At 39.9% G+C, this 15785-nt stretch overlaps 1 protein-coding gene and 1 long non-coding RNA gene across 2 annotated transcripts; both read left to right on the forward strand.

Moving 5' to 3' along the window:
- On the forward strand, nucleotides 1-678 carry LOC311051777. The gene is made up of 3 exons (XR_014601423.1): nucleotides 1-62; nucleotides 273-386; nucleotides 519-678. It is a non-coding gene; the product is annotated as an uncharacterized lncRNA (long non-coding RNA).
- A 1786-nt stretch (nucleotides 679-2464) lies between these two features.
- On the forward strand, nucleotides 2465-11015 carry LOC311052765 (uncharacterized protein). The gene is made up of 8 exons (XM_084067968.1): nucleotides 2465-2605; nucleotides 2733-2906; nucleotides 5664-5786; nucleotides 6359-6559; nucleotides 7630-7737; nucleotides 7854-8027; nucleotides 8418-8534; nucleotides 10359-11015. The coding sequence occupies exons 4-8, from the start codon at nucleotides 6448-6450 to the stop codon at nucleotides 10595-10597; spliced, it is 750 nt and encodes a 249-aa protein (XP_083924094.1). The 5' UTR covers nucleotides 2465-2605; nucleotides 2733-2906; nucleotides 5664-5786; nucleotides 6359-6447; the 3' UTR covers nucleotides 10598-11015.
- The last annotated feature ends 4770 nt before the right edge of the window (nucleotides 11016-15785 follow it).

Genomic DNA, 15785 nt, shown 5'->3' on the forward strand with positions numbered 1-15785 from the left:
CCTTGTCTTCGCTATGAAGCTGATGTGGACTCTGTGTCTCACCTGGAGCCTCTTCTATGCAGGTAACTCAACTCACTCTCAAAGGCGCCAGACACATTTAATTTTAAGGTATTTGATCGATTTTTTCCCCCCAGTTTCTTAAATTTACTTGTGATCATAATATGAATTGGGCAATCTTAATAAAAGTATGCTCTATGCAAAACTTTTAGATTGTATTATTAGTTGTTATAATTGTACATTTTATTAATGTATGCATATTTTCTACAATGCAGCTGATGCCCTTCAGTGTTACAATTGCAGTGAGTCTGCAGACATTCAGTGCAGAAAAACAGTCTTGGTAATCTGCTCTGCTAACCAGCTGTTCTGTCTATCAGCTACTCTAATAGGTAATATTGAACTTTTCTTTCTTTTTTTCCAGTTAATTATTTACTTGACAATAATAATATATGTTTGTATTATAACATGACTTTTTATTTCAACATTATTCAATTCTGGCTTCATTTTATTTGTATCAGAAGTGACAGCTGAGACGGGCAGTTCAAGTAATCATGTCGTCAAGAAGTGTGCAACAGCTGCCATTTGTCCCAAGATTGGCAACACAGATTTTTCAGCTAACCTGGGATACCTGGGGTCTGGTCTTGCATCCATTCACTGTTGTGATACAGAACGCTGTAACAACGTGACTCGTTTGCCTGGTATGTAAATTGGTTACAACGCTATCACTGCATCACATAATAATGAAGAAAAAATATTTCCATAAATCGCTTCCGATATGTTCCAATTTAGCATATATCTTCAGACATTATCTTCATTTGTAATCAGAGCTTATTCAAACTAGTTCTAAGGTTACACCCTTTCTTTAGCTATTTGTTAATTTCAGCTTTGAATTATTCAAATGTGCTTACCAAGTTGGGACTGAATCTAAATCATGCAACACAGTTAAGTTTAAACCCAGATTTATTAAAGGTGCTATGAGTTATTTTGTTTTGTTAAAATAAATGTGATGGTCACCAGAGTGACTCATACAGCTGTAAGAAAATAAAGAAAATAATAGTGTTCTAGTTCCAATTTTGTCTACTCATTTCTTTGTGTCATCTCTTCCAATTCCATTTGTTTAATCTGTATCCTGTGTGAGTTGAGTTCTATATCCTGATTGAATAAAATTGGTATCCTGACCTGAAAATGCATTTTGTGTCTCTGTGTTGTGAGTCCAACACAGAGACACAGTTGGTTAGTATGGTTCAGAATAATTAATCTATAATTCATCTCGATTGATGCTGTGTTATGACATCCCAGAAAATGTACACACTTCATTCAGTTTTATGGTATACAGACAGAAACAAGTTGGGATTGAATTTAAATCATGGAACACAGTTCAGTTTGAACCCAGATGTATTATACTGACCACAAATAATCATAGATAATTGTATTAAACTGTTACAAAGTAGACTAAAGTAAAACCTGTTAATCAACTGAGCTGATTTGCACAATTCACTTCTAAGTCTAATATAAATGTTATAACAACCTGCTTCGTTTCAGTTCCTCCTCAACAGAATAATAGCCGAAAATGCTTCACCTGTAATAACCGGACAGACACAGAATGCAACAACAGCACAAAATGTGCGGGAATTCAGGACCGGTGCATCAGCGGGAATTGTGAGTCCAACACTGAGACTGCATTTAAACATAGTCACACAGTTGGTTAGGATGAGTATTTATTAAGGTAAATTACTATGAGTATGGTTCAGAATAATTCATCTAATAATTCATCTCCATTCATGGTGTACAGACAGAAAGCACTTGAAAAATTCCTATAACAGTTTTATTAAAGAACACACAGCACTCTGACTTGTGCATTATTGGATACTTAACTATAGTAATGTAGCCTGAATTTACCATTCGTTTCATGCCAGAATATTTTTTTAAAGGCCATGTTTAGCGATTCAGGGGCTGGAGCCATATCGAAAACAACATAAAAAACTATGTACAAGAATTGTGAATCATCAAATGGACTGGAAACTTCAAAGTTTGATAAAGATTGTTCTAATGTGAATGTAATTTTGTTTTATTCTATCGTTAACTGTAGTGACCACGGCCAGCCCTATTAACGCCTTTGGCTGTGCATCTGCAAGCCTGTGTGCTAATACTTCCCAACTCACTGTCTTTCCACCCCTGATGGAAGTCTTTGCTAACTTCACACCAAACTGCTGTGAAGAGGATAACTGCAATAAGCCTACACCACCGACTACACCACCAACTACACCGCCGACTACACCACCAACTACACCGCCGACTACACCGCCGACTACACCACCGAATACTACACCACCAACAACACCACCAACAACACCACCAACAACACCGCCGACTACACCACCGACTACACCACCAACTACACCACCGACTACACCACCGAATACTACACCACCAACAACACCACCAACAACACCGCCGACTACACCGCCGACTACACCACCGACTACACCACCGCCTACACCACTTCAGTGTTACAATTGCAGTGAGTCTGCAGACAATCAGTGCAGAAAAACAGCCTTGGTAAACTGTTCTGCTAACCAGCTGTTCTGTCTATCAGCTACTCTAAAAGGTAATATTGAACTTATCTTTCTTTTTTCAGTTAATTATTTACTTGACAATAATAATATATGTTTGTATTATGACATAACTTTTTATTTCAACATTATTCAATTGTGTCTTTATTTTATTTGTATCAGAAGTGACAGCGTGGGGCAGTCCAAGTTATCATGTCGTCAAGAAGTGTGCAACAGCTGCCATTTGTCCCAAGATTGGCAACACAGATTTTTCAGCTAACCTGGGATTCCTGGGGTCTGGTTTTGCATCCATTCATTGTTGTGATACAGAACGCTGTAACAATGTGACTTTGCCTGGTATGTAAACTGGTTACAACGCTATCACTGCATCACATAATAATTATGTGAGGATAAAAAATATTTCCATAAATCACTTTTGATATGTTCCAATTTAGCGTGTATTTTCAGACATTATCTTCATTTCTAATCAGAGCTTATTAAAACTAGGTCTAAGGGTACATTACACCCTTTCTTTCTTTATTAATTTCAGCTTTAAATATAAACATTTGCTTACCAAGTTGGGACTGAATCTAAATCATGCACGTTACGTTTAAACCCAGATTTATCAAAGGTGCTATGAGTTATTTTGTTTTGTTAAAATAAATGTGATGGTCACCAGAGTGACTCATACAGCTGTAAGAAAAGGAAAAAAAAAGAAAAACTTTGTAATATAATTGTGTTTCACAAGTTTCGGCCCTTTGCTCACTTTAACAAGTCGGTATGGCTCACTGGGGAAAGAATGCCGCCCACAACTGCTCTATAGCAATGATTACTATCAGAATATAGAGCTTTAACTTTTAAAACACTTTTTGTTTTCACTAAAAGGTATCACTTGTTAAAATGTTAAAGCACTATATTCTGATAGTAATCATTGCTATAGAGTGTATGTTCAGAAACAGGGGTCTCCCTGTCATGGGTTGCAAAATCCCAGCCAATCAGGAGAGAGTACCCATCTATCAGCTTCAATGGACCCTTCGCTAAACCCCACCCCAAAAGCGATTGTCCAATGCCAGCTTAGCAACCGTTGTTAGCCTGGCACAGGTCTGGCAAACTTTCGTCACCTGCCATTAGCTGTCAATGTTATTTCGCCCGCCCACGCACGCACGCACGCACGCACGCACGCACGCACACACACACACACACACACACACACACACACACACACACACACACACACACACACACACACACACACACACACACACACACACACACACACACACACACACACACACAATCATTTGCAACATAATATCAAGAACAGGAATACCACGATAACGCAATGGTGACTATGAACCAGCAACAGATTCCACTTATCCACAACTGGAGGGTTCTCTTCCCAAGCTGAAATCTGCGCTTAAACTGGAAGGCTATGGCTGTGCCTGAGTTGTTGAACACAGCTTAACGTTGGGAAAGTTACACGACTCACTCGCCCAGGTAATGTCAATGATAATAATCACCGTAATCGTGATTCAAAACACAATTCAGAATCCCAGCGCTGCCTGTTTCGAATACCGCACGTTAAAGTATATTCATTCATTTGTTCGTCTATTTATTAACTGCTACTGTAGTCTTACCCTGCGGTACATGAAAACTCCTGTTACAGTCATGGATCAACTTCAACCTGGTGTTTGCACTTTCTCCATTTACGGTCCGTACATCTATATAAACGTTCAGATTTCAAAATATAAATTGCTTATGCTGTGGCCACGGATGTTAAAATTATGCACGGGACTCTCAAAAGTACCCGTATATTCTGTGTTGTTCAATAAAAAGCATTTTAATCCGATCGGTGGCCATTTTCTCATAGAGTTATAATCTATCAGAGTGCAATACACCTACCAACCGATAGGGTCGCTCAGTTGAACGCATATGGAGAAAATGGCCACCGTTCAGATTAAAATGCTTTTTATTGAACAATACGGATGATACGGGTACTTTTGAGAACCCGTACATAAATGTAACATCCGTGGCCATGGGATAAGCACTTTATATTTGAAATATGAACGTTTCTGTAGAACAGTGCAAACACCAGGTTGAAGTTCATCCATGACGGTCGAGACAGTCGACCGTCGTGTATCCATGGCTATTACTCCCTCTAACATTTCCCGTGTTTTTAGTTTATTGAAATAATGTCATGCACATTTGTCCAGTGCATAGCCTACTGCAGGCCTTGTTGACTAGATTTAGAAGAGATTTTGAAGCTCTTGCTACTGAAATGATCGATTATTTTTAAGGGGAAAAGCCGTCATTTAACATGCAAGTCAATGGGTGAGAAGCAAAGTTTGCCAGGCGCTGCCAGGCCTGGGTGTGACTAACTCCGCACCACCAGTCACAGAGTGGAGTGGGTGGGGCTTAGCGAAGGGTCCATTATATAGTGTTCCAGTTCCAATTTTGTCAACTGATTTATTTGTGTCATCACTTCCAATTCCACTATTTATTCTGTATCCTGTGTGGGTTCTCTATCCTGATTGGATAGCATTGGTATTACTTACTTACTTACTTATTCTTCGTCCCGGTTGGGTGGGGGTTCAAAAGAAGCTCTAGCCAAAACACTGGCACTACGACGGCAGCAGATGAAAGCCCAACTCGGGAAATCTGTTGCTCGAAGATGAGTCTTCTTAGCCTGGTTCCAGACCATAGACCCCGCCCACTCTCTGAGTGACTGAAGTTCCATGCAGCTTCAGTCTGATAATCAGGCTAGAGTCTTCTAACCCCGAACCAATGGTGAACCATGATAACATTGGTATCCTGACCTGCAAATGTATGTTCTGTTTAAAAGAGCTGGAGAGACATGGAGACTCTTGTTACTGAACAAACACTCTATAGCAATGAGTACTATCAGGCTATAAAGCTATTTAACACGTATTTTAACACAAAAATATCACTACCCTACCTTTAATTACTGAACACAAATAATCTTAGATATAAATGCATTCAACTGTTACCAAGCAGGCAATACTAAAACCATGAGAAAGATCAGTAGAGCTGATTAACACAATTATTATTTAAACTCAGTCAATATAAATGCAATAACTACCTGCTCCATTTCAGTTATTCAACAGAACATTAACCAAAACCTAAGCTGCTTCACCTGTAAGAGCCGGACAGACACAGAATGCAACAACCGCCCAGAACCATGTGCGGGAATTCAGGACCGATGCATCAGCGGGAATTGTGAGTCCAACACGGAGACTGCATTTAAACACAGACACAGCTGGTTAGGATGAGTATTTATTAAGGTAAATTACTGTTCAGAATAATCAATTTAATAATTAATCTCCATTCATGCTTATGACATCCCAGAAAATGTACACACTTCATTCAGTTTTAAGGTGTACAGACAGAAACAAGTTGGGATTGAATTTAAATCATGGAACACAGTTCAGTTTAAACCCAGATTTATTATACGGACCACAAATAATCATAGATAATTGTAAGTTGTAAGCACTTGCAAAATTCCTAAAACAGTTTTATTTATTTTTTTAAGAACACACAGCACTCTGACTTGTGCATTATTGGATACTTAACTATAGTAATGTAGCCTGACACTAAGGCTGAGTTTACATTTCACGCCAGAATATCTTTTTAATGGGCATGTTTAGCGATTCAGGGGCTGGAGCCATGTTGAAAACAACATAAAAAAAAACATGTACAAGAATTGTGCATCATCATATGGACTTAAAAGTTTGATAAAGATTGTTCTAATGTGAATGTAACATTTTTTTCCCCCATTCTGTTATCTGTAGTGACCACGACCAGCACTATTAACACCTTTGGCTGTGCATCTGCAAGCCTGTGTGCTAATACTTTCCAACTCACTGTCTTTCCACCCCTGATGGAAGTCTTTGCTAACTTCACACCAAACTGCTGTGAAGGGAATTTGTGCAACTTTAAGCCTACACCACCACCTACACCGCCACCTACACAGCCACCGGCACCATGTCCGCGTAAGTAACCATATACTCTTCTTCTTTTCCTTTCGGCTGTTCCCTTCAGGGGTCGCCCCAGCGAATCATCTGCCTCCATCTCACCCTGTCCTCTGCCTCCTCTTCTCACACACCAACTAACTTCATATCCTCTTTCACTACATCCATAAATCTCCTCTTTGGTGTTCCTCTAGGCCTCCTGCCTGCCAGTTCCAACCTCAGCATTCTTCTCCCGATATACTCACTATCCCTCCCTCCTCTGTACATGTCCAAACCATCTCAGTCTGGCCTCTCTAGCTTTATCCCCAAAGCCTCTAACATGCGCTGTCCCTCTTGTGTACTCCTGATGCTATCCATCCTTTGTTACTCCCAGAGAGAACCTCAACATTTTAGTCTCTGCGAGCTCTAGCTTTGCTTCCTGTCTTTTCCTCAGTGCGACTGTTTCTAAACCATACAACATAGCTGGTCTACACCTTCCCTTTCATTCTTGCTGATACTTTCCTATCACACATCACACCTGTCACTTTTCTCCACCCGTTCCAACCTGCTTGCATTCGTCTCTTCACCTCTTTTCCACACTCTCCATAGCTCTGGAAGCACTTAAAATCCTCCACCTCCTTTACCTATACTCCCTGTATACAAAACTATCCCACTGAGCAATAGTCGTCTATTAGACGTCCGTCTAAAACAGGGTTATAATTGGTCTACTGGTGAAAGTTTTTTAGCGGTCTAGGCTTAGCCTAGACGTTGATTAGCTGTTTTTTAAACGTCTATTTATAGACCGTCTATATTATAGACGTCATTTCAACGTCTATAATATAGACGGTCTATAAATAGACGTTTAAAAAACAGCTAATCAACGTCTAGGCTAAGCCTAGACCGCTAAAAAACTTTCACCAGTAGACCAATTATAACCCTGTTTTAGCCTACCCCTTAGACGTATTTTAGACGTCTAATAGACCAAAAAATGCTCAGTGGGTATTATTATTATAATCATTATAATATACTGTATGAGGTAATAAACTCAAGTTCAAGTTATTTTTTTAATCTTCGTCGTTGATATGAATTTATTAATATTTTCCGCAATGCAGCCCCCCTTCGGTGTTACACTTGCAATGAGTCCACAGACAATCAGTGTAGAAGCCCAGCTTTGGTAAACTGTGCTGCTAACCAGCTCTGTCTATCAGCTACTCTCAAAGGTAATATTTAACCTATTTTTTTCTAGTACATTTTTTACTTCACATTAAGATGTTTGTATCATAACATGACTTTTTACTTCAACATTATTAAATGGTGGCTTCATTTTCCGTGTCAGTTGTGGCAACAATGGGTTTCTCATGTACTCATATGGTCAAGAAGTGTGCAACAGCTGCCATCTGTCCCGAGATTGGTAACACAACTTTTTCAGCCAACATGGGACACCTTGGGACTGGTTTGGCATCCATTCACTGTTGTAATACAGATGGCTGTAACTCTGAGACTTGGTCTGGTATGTATCATTGCATCTCATAATTATTTGAAGATTTTTTTTCATAAATCACTTATATTTTGATATTTTTCAATTTACCTTATAACAATATATCTTCAGGCATTGTTTCCATTTGTAATTAGAGATTGTTAAAACTAGGTCTAAAAGGTAGATTACACCCTTTATTTGTTCATTTCAGCTGCTTTAACAAGTTGGGATTGGATTTAATTAATGCAACACAGTTCAGTTTAAACCCAGATGTATTATACTGACCACAAATAATCATATATTATTGTTACCAAGCAGCCTAAAGTAAAACCATGATATAAAAAAAAACAACTGAGCTGATTTGCACAATTCATATTCAAACTCAGTCTAATATAAAGGTTATAATAACCTGCTCCGTTTCAGTTCCTGCTCAACAGAATAATGGCCGAAAATGCCTCACCTGTGACCGCATGACAGACACATGGTGCAACCACACAATACAATGTGTGGGAAATGAGGACCGGTGCGTCAGCGGCAATTGTGAGTTCTAACACAAAGACTGCATTTATTAAATATACAGTATGTGGTTAGGATCATTATTTCTTCACAAATCTTCACAAAATGCAGTATCCAAGGATCCATGCAGAAAAGAAAGAAAAGAAAAAAACACTTAATTCCAGTCAGTTTTATGATTTACAGACAGAAACAGCTGGCCCTTGCAAAATAACTGCAATAGTTTTATTAAAGAACCCACAGCACTTCGACCTGTGCATTATTGGATTGTTACGTGGAACGTAACAGAGTTTTTGTCACAATAACACAATGAACCCAAATGCAGAGGCTAACACAGAGAGTCAGGGTAAAGGTATTTATTGTCTATTGCCGAAGGCGTGGCAGAGATTTTAAAATAGTTCACCTAGCTGATCTACAGTGACACGTTGGGTGCGTTCGGAAATAGCGCACCGCAGCGCACTCGCCTATTAGTTTGCATTGGCCAGTGCACTCAGTGCTGTATTTCCGAACGCACCCGTTGTGAGCTTGTAGATTGGCTATTTGAACTAAAATGTTTTTCAAAATAGTAAAAAATTGCAAAAAAGTTTAGAGGTAAGGCAGCGGCGCCCAAGATAAGATGTCCATCCGTCCGTGCGTGTTTGTGTCCGTGTGTGTACGTCTGTGTGTAACCAGCTAATCTCTGGCACCGTTGGGCCGATCGCAGCAAAACTGTGCAGACACACTCTCTGGATTCCAGAGCAGAATCTCTGCCCCGAATTTTTCGGCTCGGCCTGTTATAGCGCCACCAGGAGGTTGATTTTTGCAAAACAATTATTTTTATATTAATCCTACAGATTTTGTCCAAACATCACGTAAATCGGTACACAGTATCTCTGTATAGTCATTAAACGAAACAGGTCTTTCAGATTTTTGGCTAAGATTGCCTTCCAAAGTTTGCAGGAGTGCTCCGTTTTGAACAAAATGCCTCAAATAATGAACGCAGCGTGCGATTTCTGTTGATATTTTGCACACACATTCGCACTAGGACGAGGAATAAATGCCACTTGAACATTTTCATATCAGCCTCATGGTGACGCTATAACAGGCCGATTCACGTTTTTACCTATAACTGCACGATCTGCGTAAAACTTTTGTATGCACACTCCCTGGGGGTACCTATAACTGCACGATCTGCGTAAAACTTTTGTATGCACACTCCCTGGGGGCCAAGGGAAAACCTTTGCCCTGCATTGTTCACATCTACAAGGAGCACTTTTTTCTAGTTAAAAAAGTGAAAGGAAAGGAGCGTAGGCTGGAATAAATAAGCCTGGCAGGCCTGTGAGTATCAATGGGGACAAGGTGAAGTGGCAGGTACGCAGCAGGTACAGTAGGCTGGCATGGCTGAGCAGCAGGCAAGCAGAAGGCAGGCAGACAGAGTAGCGGGTGAGCAGTTGTTCTAAGACAGAGGGCAATGTAATGGCAGGGAAGAAAAACTAGACAAAGGTAACAATAAAAGGCGAAGACCGGGGCTTAACATACTGTGAGGTTGGTGAGATGATAGCTGGCAGGCGCATTAACTGAGGGAAACAAGGAAACTGGAGACGGTGCCAAAGCTTGAAGCCTGAAGGCAAGCAAGCCTACGCCCAAAGACACCCACACCCACACTTAGACACAGACAAGAGACATGATAGAGAGACAGGCAGAGAGAAAGACTGTGGCAGGTTTGCTGGGTATGGATATTGGATATTAACAGAAATGTAATTAAATGTAATTAATATTAACAGAAATGCATGTGCATCATCAAATGGAGTCAACTTGAAAAGTTTGATACATATTGTGAATGGGAAAATGTTTTTCTTTTGTTATCTGCAGTGCCAGTGACCACGACCAGCACTATTAACACCTTGGGCTGTGCATCTGCAAACGTGTGTACTGCTACTTCCCAACTCACTGTCTTTCAATCCCTGGAAGTCTTTGCTAACTTCACACCAAACTGCTGTGAAGGGGATATGTGCAACACGCTGCCGCGGAGTTCTGCGCAAACTACAACTACAAATTCTGTCAGCATACTCAACCTGCTGCTGGGTCTTGTTGCATTTAAACTCACCTAATGGCTCACAGGATATGAACATGCATGGAGACAAGCGCATTTTGACACAAACGGACAATGTACAAATGATATCCTAACCAGTGGTGGAAAAAGTACAATTTGTTTTTACTTAAGTAAAAGTATCAATACTGTAATGTAGAAATACTGTCCGAGTTGCTTCAGCCTTTATTTTATTTTCCTATTTTATTTATCTCTTGCTGTTTTAATATGTAATCAGAGTTGGTTAAAACTAATGGTTATTTATATTCAATTTGTTATCACAACCAGATTACACCATTAACATAGACCTATTTGGTTGTGCATCTGCAAGCATGTGTGCTCTTTATATCCTATGGGTATGAGTGTTGATTTTGCTATGAGTGTCATGTTATAATGTTTCTGTGAGAGTTTATCTATATCTGATAATTGAGGGCTTTGGGAACTGCACTGTATGACTCTCCTGATGTCTGTGTAGTTTATTTTACCCCTTTAATACACATTTTATAACATTCCTTTTCCTCCCAATTGCAATGGTCGTTTTATTGTTGTCTCCGCCAGGCCGTAGGCATGGGGAGACAATGTTTTGCACCCTGTCCGTCCGTGTGTCTGTGTGTGTGTGTGTGTGTGTGTGTGTCCGTCTGTGGACAGCTAATCTCCGGTACTGTTGGCTTGATCGCAGCAAAACTGTGCACACACTCTCCCTGGATGCCAATTCAGAACCTCTACCCATTTTTCACATGGGCCTGTTATAGCGCCACCAGGAGGCTGCTTTTAGCTAAACTCATTTTTTGACAGTACTCTATCAGATGTTATCCAAACATCACGCAAATCGGTACACAGTATCTCTATAGTCATTACACCCCACTGAGCATTTTTCGGTCTAATAGACGTATAAAACATGTCTAAATGGCCCCTATACAGCTAGGCTAAAACAGGTTTATAATTGGTCTACTGGTGAAAGTTTTTTAGCGGTATAGGTTTAGCCTAGCCGTTTAAAAGACGTCTATTCAACGTCTATATATATACCTCTTAGACGTCTAAATAACAGCTAATATACGTCTAAAGCTATATTTAGACGTTTGTTAAACGTTTATTTTTATATCAAATGTATACCCCATAGACGTTATTTAGACGTCATTTAAACGTCTATTTAATTATAAGGATATGAATACTTATAATTAAATCCAGACGTTTAAATAAGATCTAAACTTATTAGCATTAGATAGACTACCTTTACAAGACATATATTCATTTAAAAGCCTCAATATTTAATGCAGATCCAGCTTCTCTATTTAAAAAAAAAATACTAAAGGGAACAAATTTAACCTGTTATCCTTACCTTGATAAATGTGGTAATGTAGTCCCAGGATGACAATGTATTTACATTGTTATCTTTATGGATATTTTAAACAGCTTTGAGTGTAACACTAATGTCATTTGTACTGTACAACAGGATATAAATAAATGTATTTATGTTAAGATTTGACTATCCCTCAACTACATTTAATCACAACATGTTTCAACAATTTTTCAAAATTGAACTTTTTTATTCCTTAACTTATTTTTCTACTCATATTGAGTGAAACAATGGAGGTGCAGGTAAGAGTCAAGAACCAAACCAAGTCTTATGTGGTTGCTGTGCATCTGCCTCCAGGCACCACTTTATGTCGGGGAGGGGGGGCGAATTTGCACTAACAATTAAATGAAAAATAAACATGAACCATTTAACCGTTGGTATTATCTAGTTACAAATGTCTTAACAGTTACCGGTTAAACGGTTAACCATGAACATTTGGTTATTTTCTTTTGTTTTCATAGGCCTGTGGCCCCCGACCTCAATTCATTTAACAATTTTGGGCCCCTGTCTAATCTAGTTGAATGCCCCTGGCCTAGTATGTCGAGGCGATAATCTCTCGTCTTCAGCACCTGGTCCAATCTGGGTCAAGAAAGAAAGACAAATGCTCATTAGATTGTTCATAAAATAATATGATCATAAGTACCACATTTTGATTTTGGATTGTATAGTTACCTTGCCATGATGTAACTCCAAATGTGGGCGAGCAATCAAAAATAGTTGCTCCATTGGGTAGAAATTTTTCATTCAAAATGTGCATCTCGTTGTTGATCAAGATCACCATGTTGATGAAATACATCAACATGGTGATCTTGATCTTGTTCTTCTTCGGGCAAGAAATTAACTTTTAAATGAAAAACGTAGATTGTCTTGATTAAAATGTAGCAGCGTCATGTGATTAGTGTGAACGGAACGAAATGACCAGGTCCAGGCCTGGATTTACAGAGGCTTATGTCTAAAAATATATTGAATGCAAATTCTCTCTCTCTCACACACACACACACACAAAATAACAGCCACAACACTACCAACATAGTCGTACTACAACTTGAAAGAAACGTGTTAGGGTTACACTACCAACATAGTCGTACTACACCCTGAAAAAAACTACCTTGTAGATTCAGCCTGAAAACAATAAATACAAATACAATTGTCGATTCCACAACCTGGAAAAAAAAGCAGCAGAGCAACATCTTTAACCACATCAGCACACATACGACCCAATCAGCATCCAACATGCATACGCCACAAGCACCATCCAACAGACTGCAGCATGAAGCAACTGCAGCATCCAGCAAAGGAAAAGGAAACATTAGTTCCTAAAATTAGGTCCTACTATGAGGTGTCTTCAGAGGAAACCCCCGCCGGGCCGAGGTCTTTGGCGGAGACCACCAGTGGAGACCACCGTAGTCGACAGAAATCTGATCGAGCAGCAATCGAGCCACAGTGGAGGTCCACCTAAGACCAGGGTCAACCGCACGGAGGAATCCCCCCCAGGCAAACAAATCCATGGATAGAGAGATCTCCATCTCTTAAGGGCATCCTCGGGTTGAGCCTTCCAGCGGTGTCTCCCGCCATCTCCTTGAGAACCTCAGTCTTCTGGGCACTCTGAGAGAGAGAGAAAGAAAGAAAGAAAGAAAGAAAGAAAGACGTTTGCTTTAAAAAATATTATATTCAAATCTTTTCACAAATATTCATGATTTTTCTAAAATAGCAGATCTACAAGCTCATAGTGCGGCACTCGGTGCCGTGCTATGAGCTTGTATATCTGCTATTTTTGAATAGCAAAGTATAAAAGGTTAAAGTGGTTACAAATAAAATTATTGTGATTCTATATTAACACATTTTGCTGGGGACCCCCTGGAACCCCCCGCACTTTGAGAACCACGCTCTACAGCCCTTTCCCAATCAACAGGATTACCCTACCAGCTCTGCAGAGGAGAGACACGTGACCCACACATCATTTAACTTCCTCACAGGGTCAACAGCCTCAATAAACATATTTAAAACCCTTTTAGTCCTTGTGTGTTGCTTTAAAAATGTCATTATGCACACAGAGGAAACATTGCAACACAATTGATCTGTCACTTCCAAACCAGCTGGTGATGTCAATCAGTCATTTGACTCAGCTGTGTGTGTGCGTGTGCGTGTGCGTGTGCGTGTGGTGTTGGTATCAAAATGTACTTTAAAACCCTTTAAGACCTGGAACGCATCAGTACCATTTTTAGATTTGAGCTAAAAAGCTTTATTTTACACTTTGGCTATTCAAAAATAGCAGATCTACAACCTGCTATTTTTGAAAAATCGTGAACATGTGTGCAAATCTTTGAATATATATTTTTTAAAAGCGAACATTTTTAACTCAAATCTTTGCTTCTGGGACCCCCTAGAACAAAATATTTTGAGATGGGGGTCCGTGGCCAAATACATATACCGGCCAAATACAGACCCTTATGGGTCTGTAACTCTGACAGTGCATGTACAAATGTAACCAAATGGACCCTTATGGGTCTGTAACTCTGAAAGTGTACAAATGGAACCAAATGGACCCTTATGGGTCTGTAACTCTGAAAGTGTACAAATGGAACCAAATGGACCCTTATGGGTCTGTAACTCTGAGTTCCTCTTAGTATCCAGGGTGTTAACAGTCACATTGGATCTTAACGGGCCATAGAGAATGCTAATAAGACCCCTTGTAAAATCCATTGTCAGTGCTCTTTCAATTGGAGAGGTACCTATGTTAGTTGATAGTGTTGTGTGCGCCTGAGAATGAAATCCCTCACCTGTAAAAAATATGAAAAAATTGACCATATTTTTCTAGTATTTGATCAAACGACATGAGTATAGGACCCTCAGACACATTTCCTAATGTTGTTATACCACCATCTTTACACAAATTAAACCCAGGGTCATTAAGGCCAGGAGGGAAGTCTGGGTTCCCCTGAATTGAGGTGAGAGGTGATGTTATTTTGGCTCGGCCCTCCAGGAGCCTCGTCACCCTCCACGCCCTAAGCGTGTTGGAAACAATTGGGGTTTTACAAAGTTTCTTCACTGTTTTAGGGTCTGTAAGAAACAAGAGATGCCGGAGAGGACAATCACACTGTGCAGTTTCAATATCTAGCCAAATTGAAGGCTGGTCACCCTTTAACCAGGCCGCTACAAACCGCTATAGGCTCTATGCACAGCAAGATATATCACAACATTGGGATCCCCCTGTATTTGTCAAAATACTTCCAAAATGTTAATGATGTCCATGATCACAATACCAGAGGCAGCTCCACAAACCTTGTCCAACCCTTTTTTGGCTCAACAAAGGGAAGTAACTCGTTCTCATGCTATTCATCAAAAATGTGGAACGCCCTACCAAAAGGAGTAAAGGAGTGTAAAACCCTACTCTCTTTCAAAACAGCCCTAAAGATACACCTTCAGGAGGCTGCAACTGGAAAATGGCCCCTGTCTAAGTCCTAACCTAACCTACCCCCCTACCCCCCCCCCCCCTCTCTCCTTCTCCTTTTGTACATATTTCTCACTCTTCATACCAGTAACCTGTAAACTGATTGTATGACATTCTATAGTAGTTGTGTATATCTGTCTGTCTCTTATATGTCATCATGATTTGTGTGCATGGGGAACTCATTTGAAACAAGCTCAGTGCTTTTATGAGTCTTCCAGTTTAGTAGACCTTGTATTGTGAATTTGTACTTCCATGTACTGTTGTTCTCATGTCTTACTAAATAAAGTACATCAATCAATCAGCCATATTGGGAATGAATTGGGCCCCTTCCGTACTTCCTTCACAGGTGTTACCAATGATACTAATGAAGGCTCTGTTCCATTCTGGTCAGGGTGCTGATAT

This window comes from Gymnoscopelus microlampas (assembly GCF_963454915.1).
Source record: "Gymnoscopelus microlampas genome assembly, chromosome: 9".
Classification (NCBI taxonomy): Eukaryota; Metazoa; Chordata; class Actinopteri; order Myctophiformes; family Myctophidae; genus Gymnoscopelus; species Gymnoscopelus microlampas.

Excerpts from the sequence above, each read along its gene's own strand:
- LOC311052765 (XM_084067968.1), top strand. The coding sequence starts at position 6,448 with ATGGAAGTCTTTGCTAACTTCACACCAAACTGCTGTGAAGGGAATTTG. Across the intron at positions 7,738-7,853 it reads TCTATCAGCTACTCTCAAAG|TTGTGGCAACAATGGGTTTC; the intron begins GTAATATTTAAC and ends TTTCCGTGTCAG. Across the intron at positions 8,535-10,358 it reads CCGGTGCGTCAGCGGCAATT|TGCCAGTGACCACGACCAGC; the intron begins GTGAGTTCTAAC and ends TGTTATCTGCAG.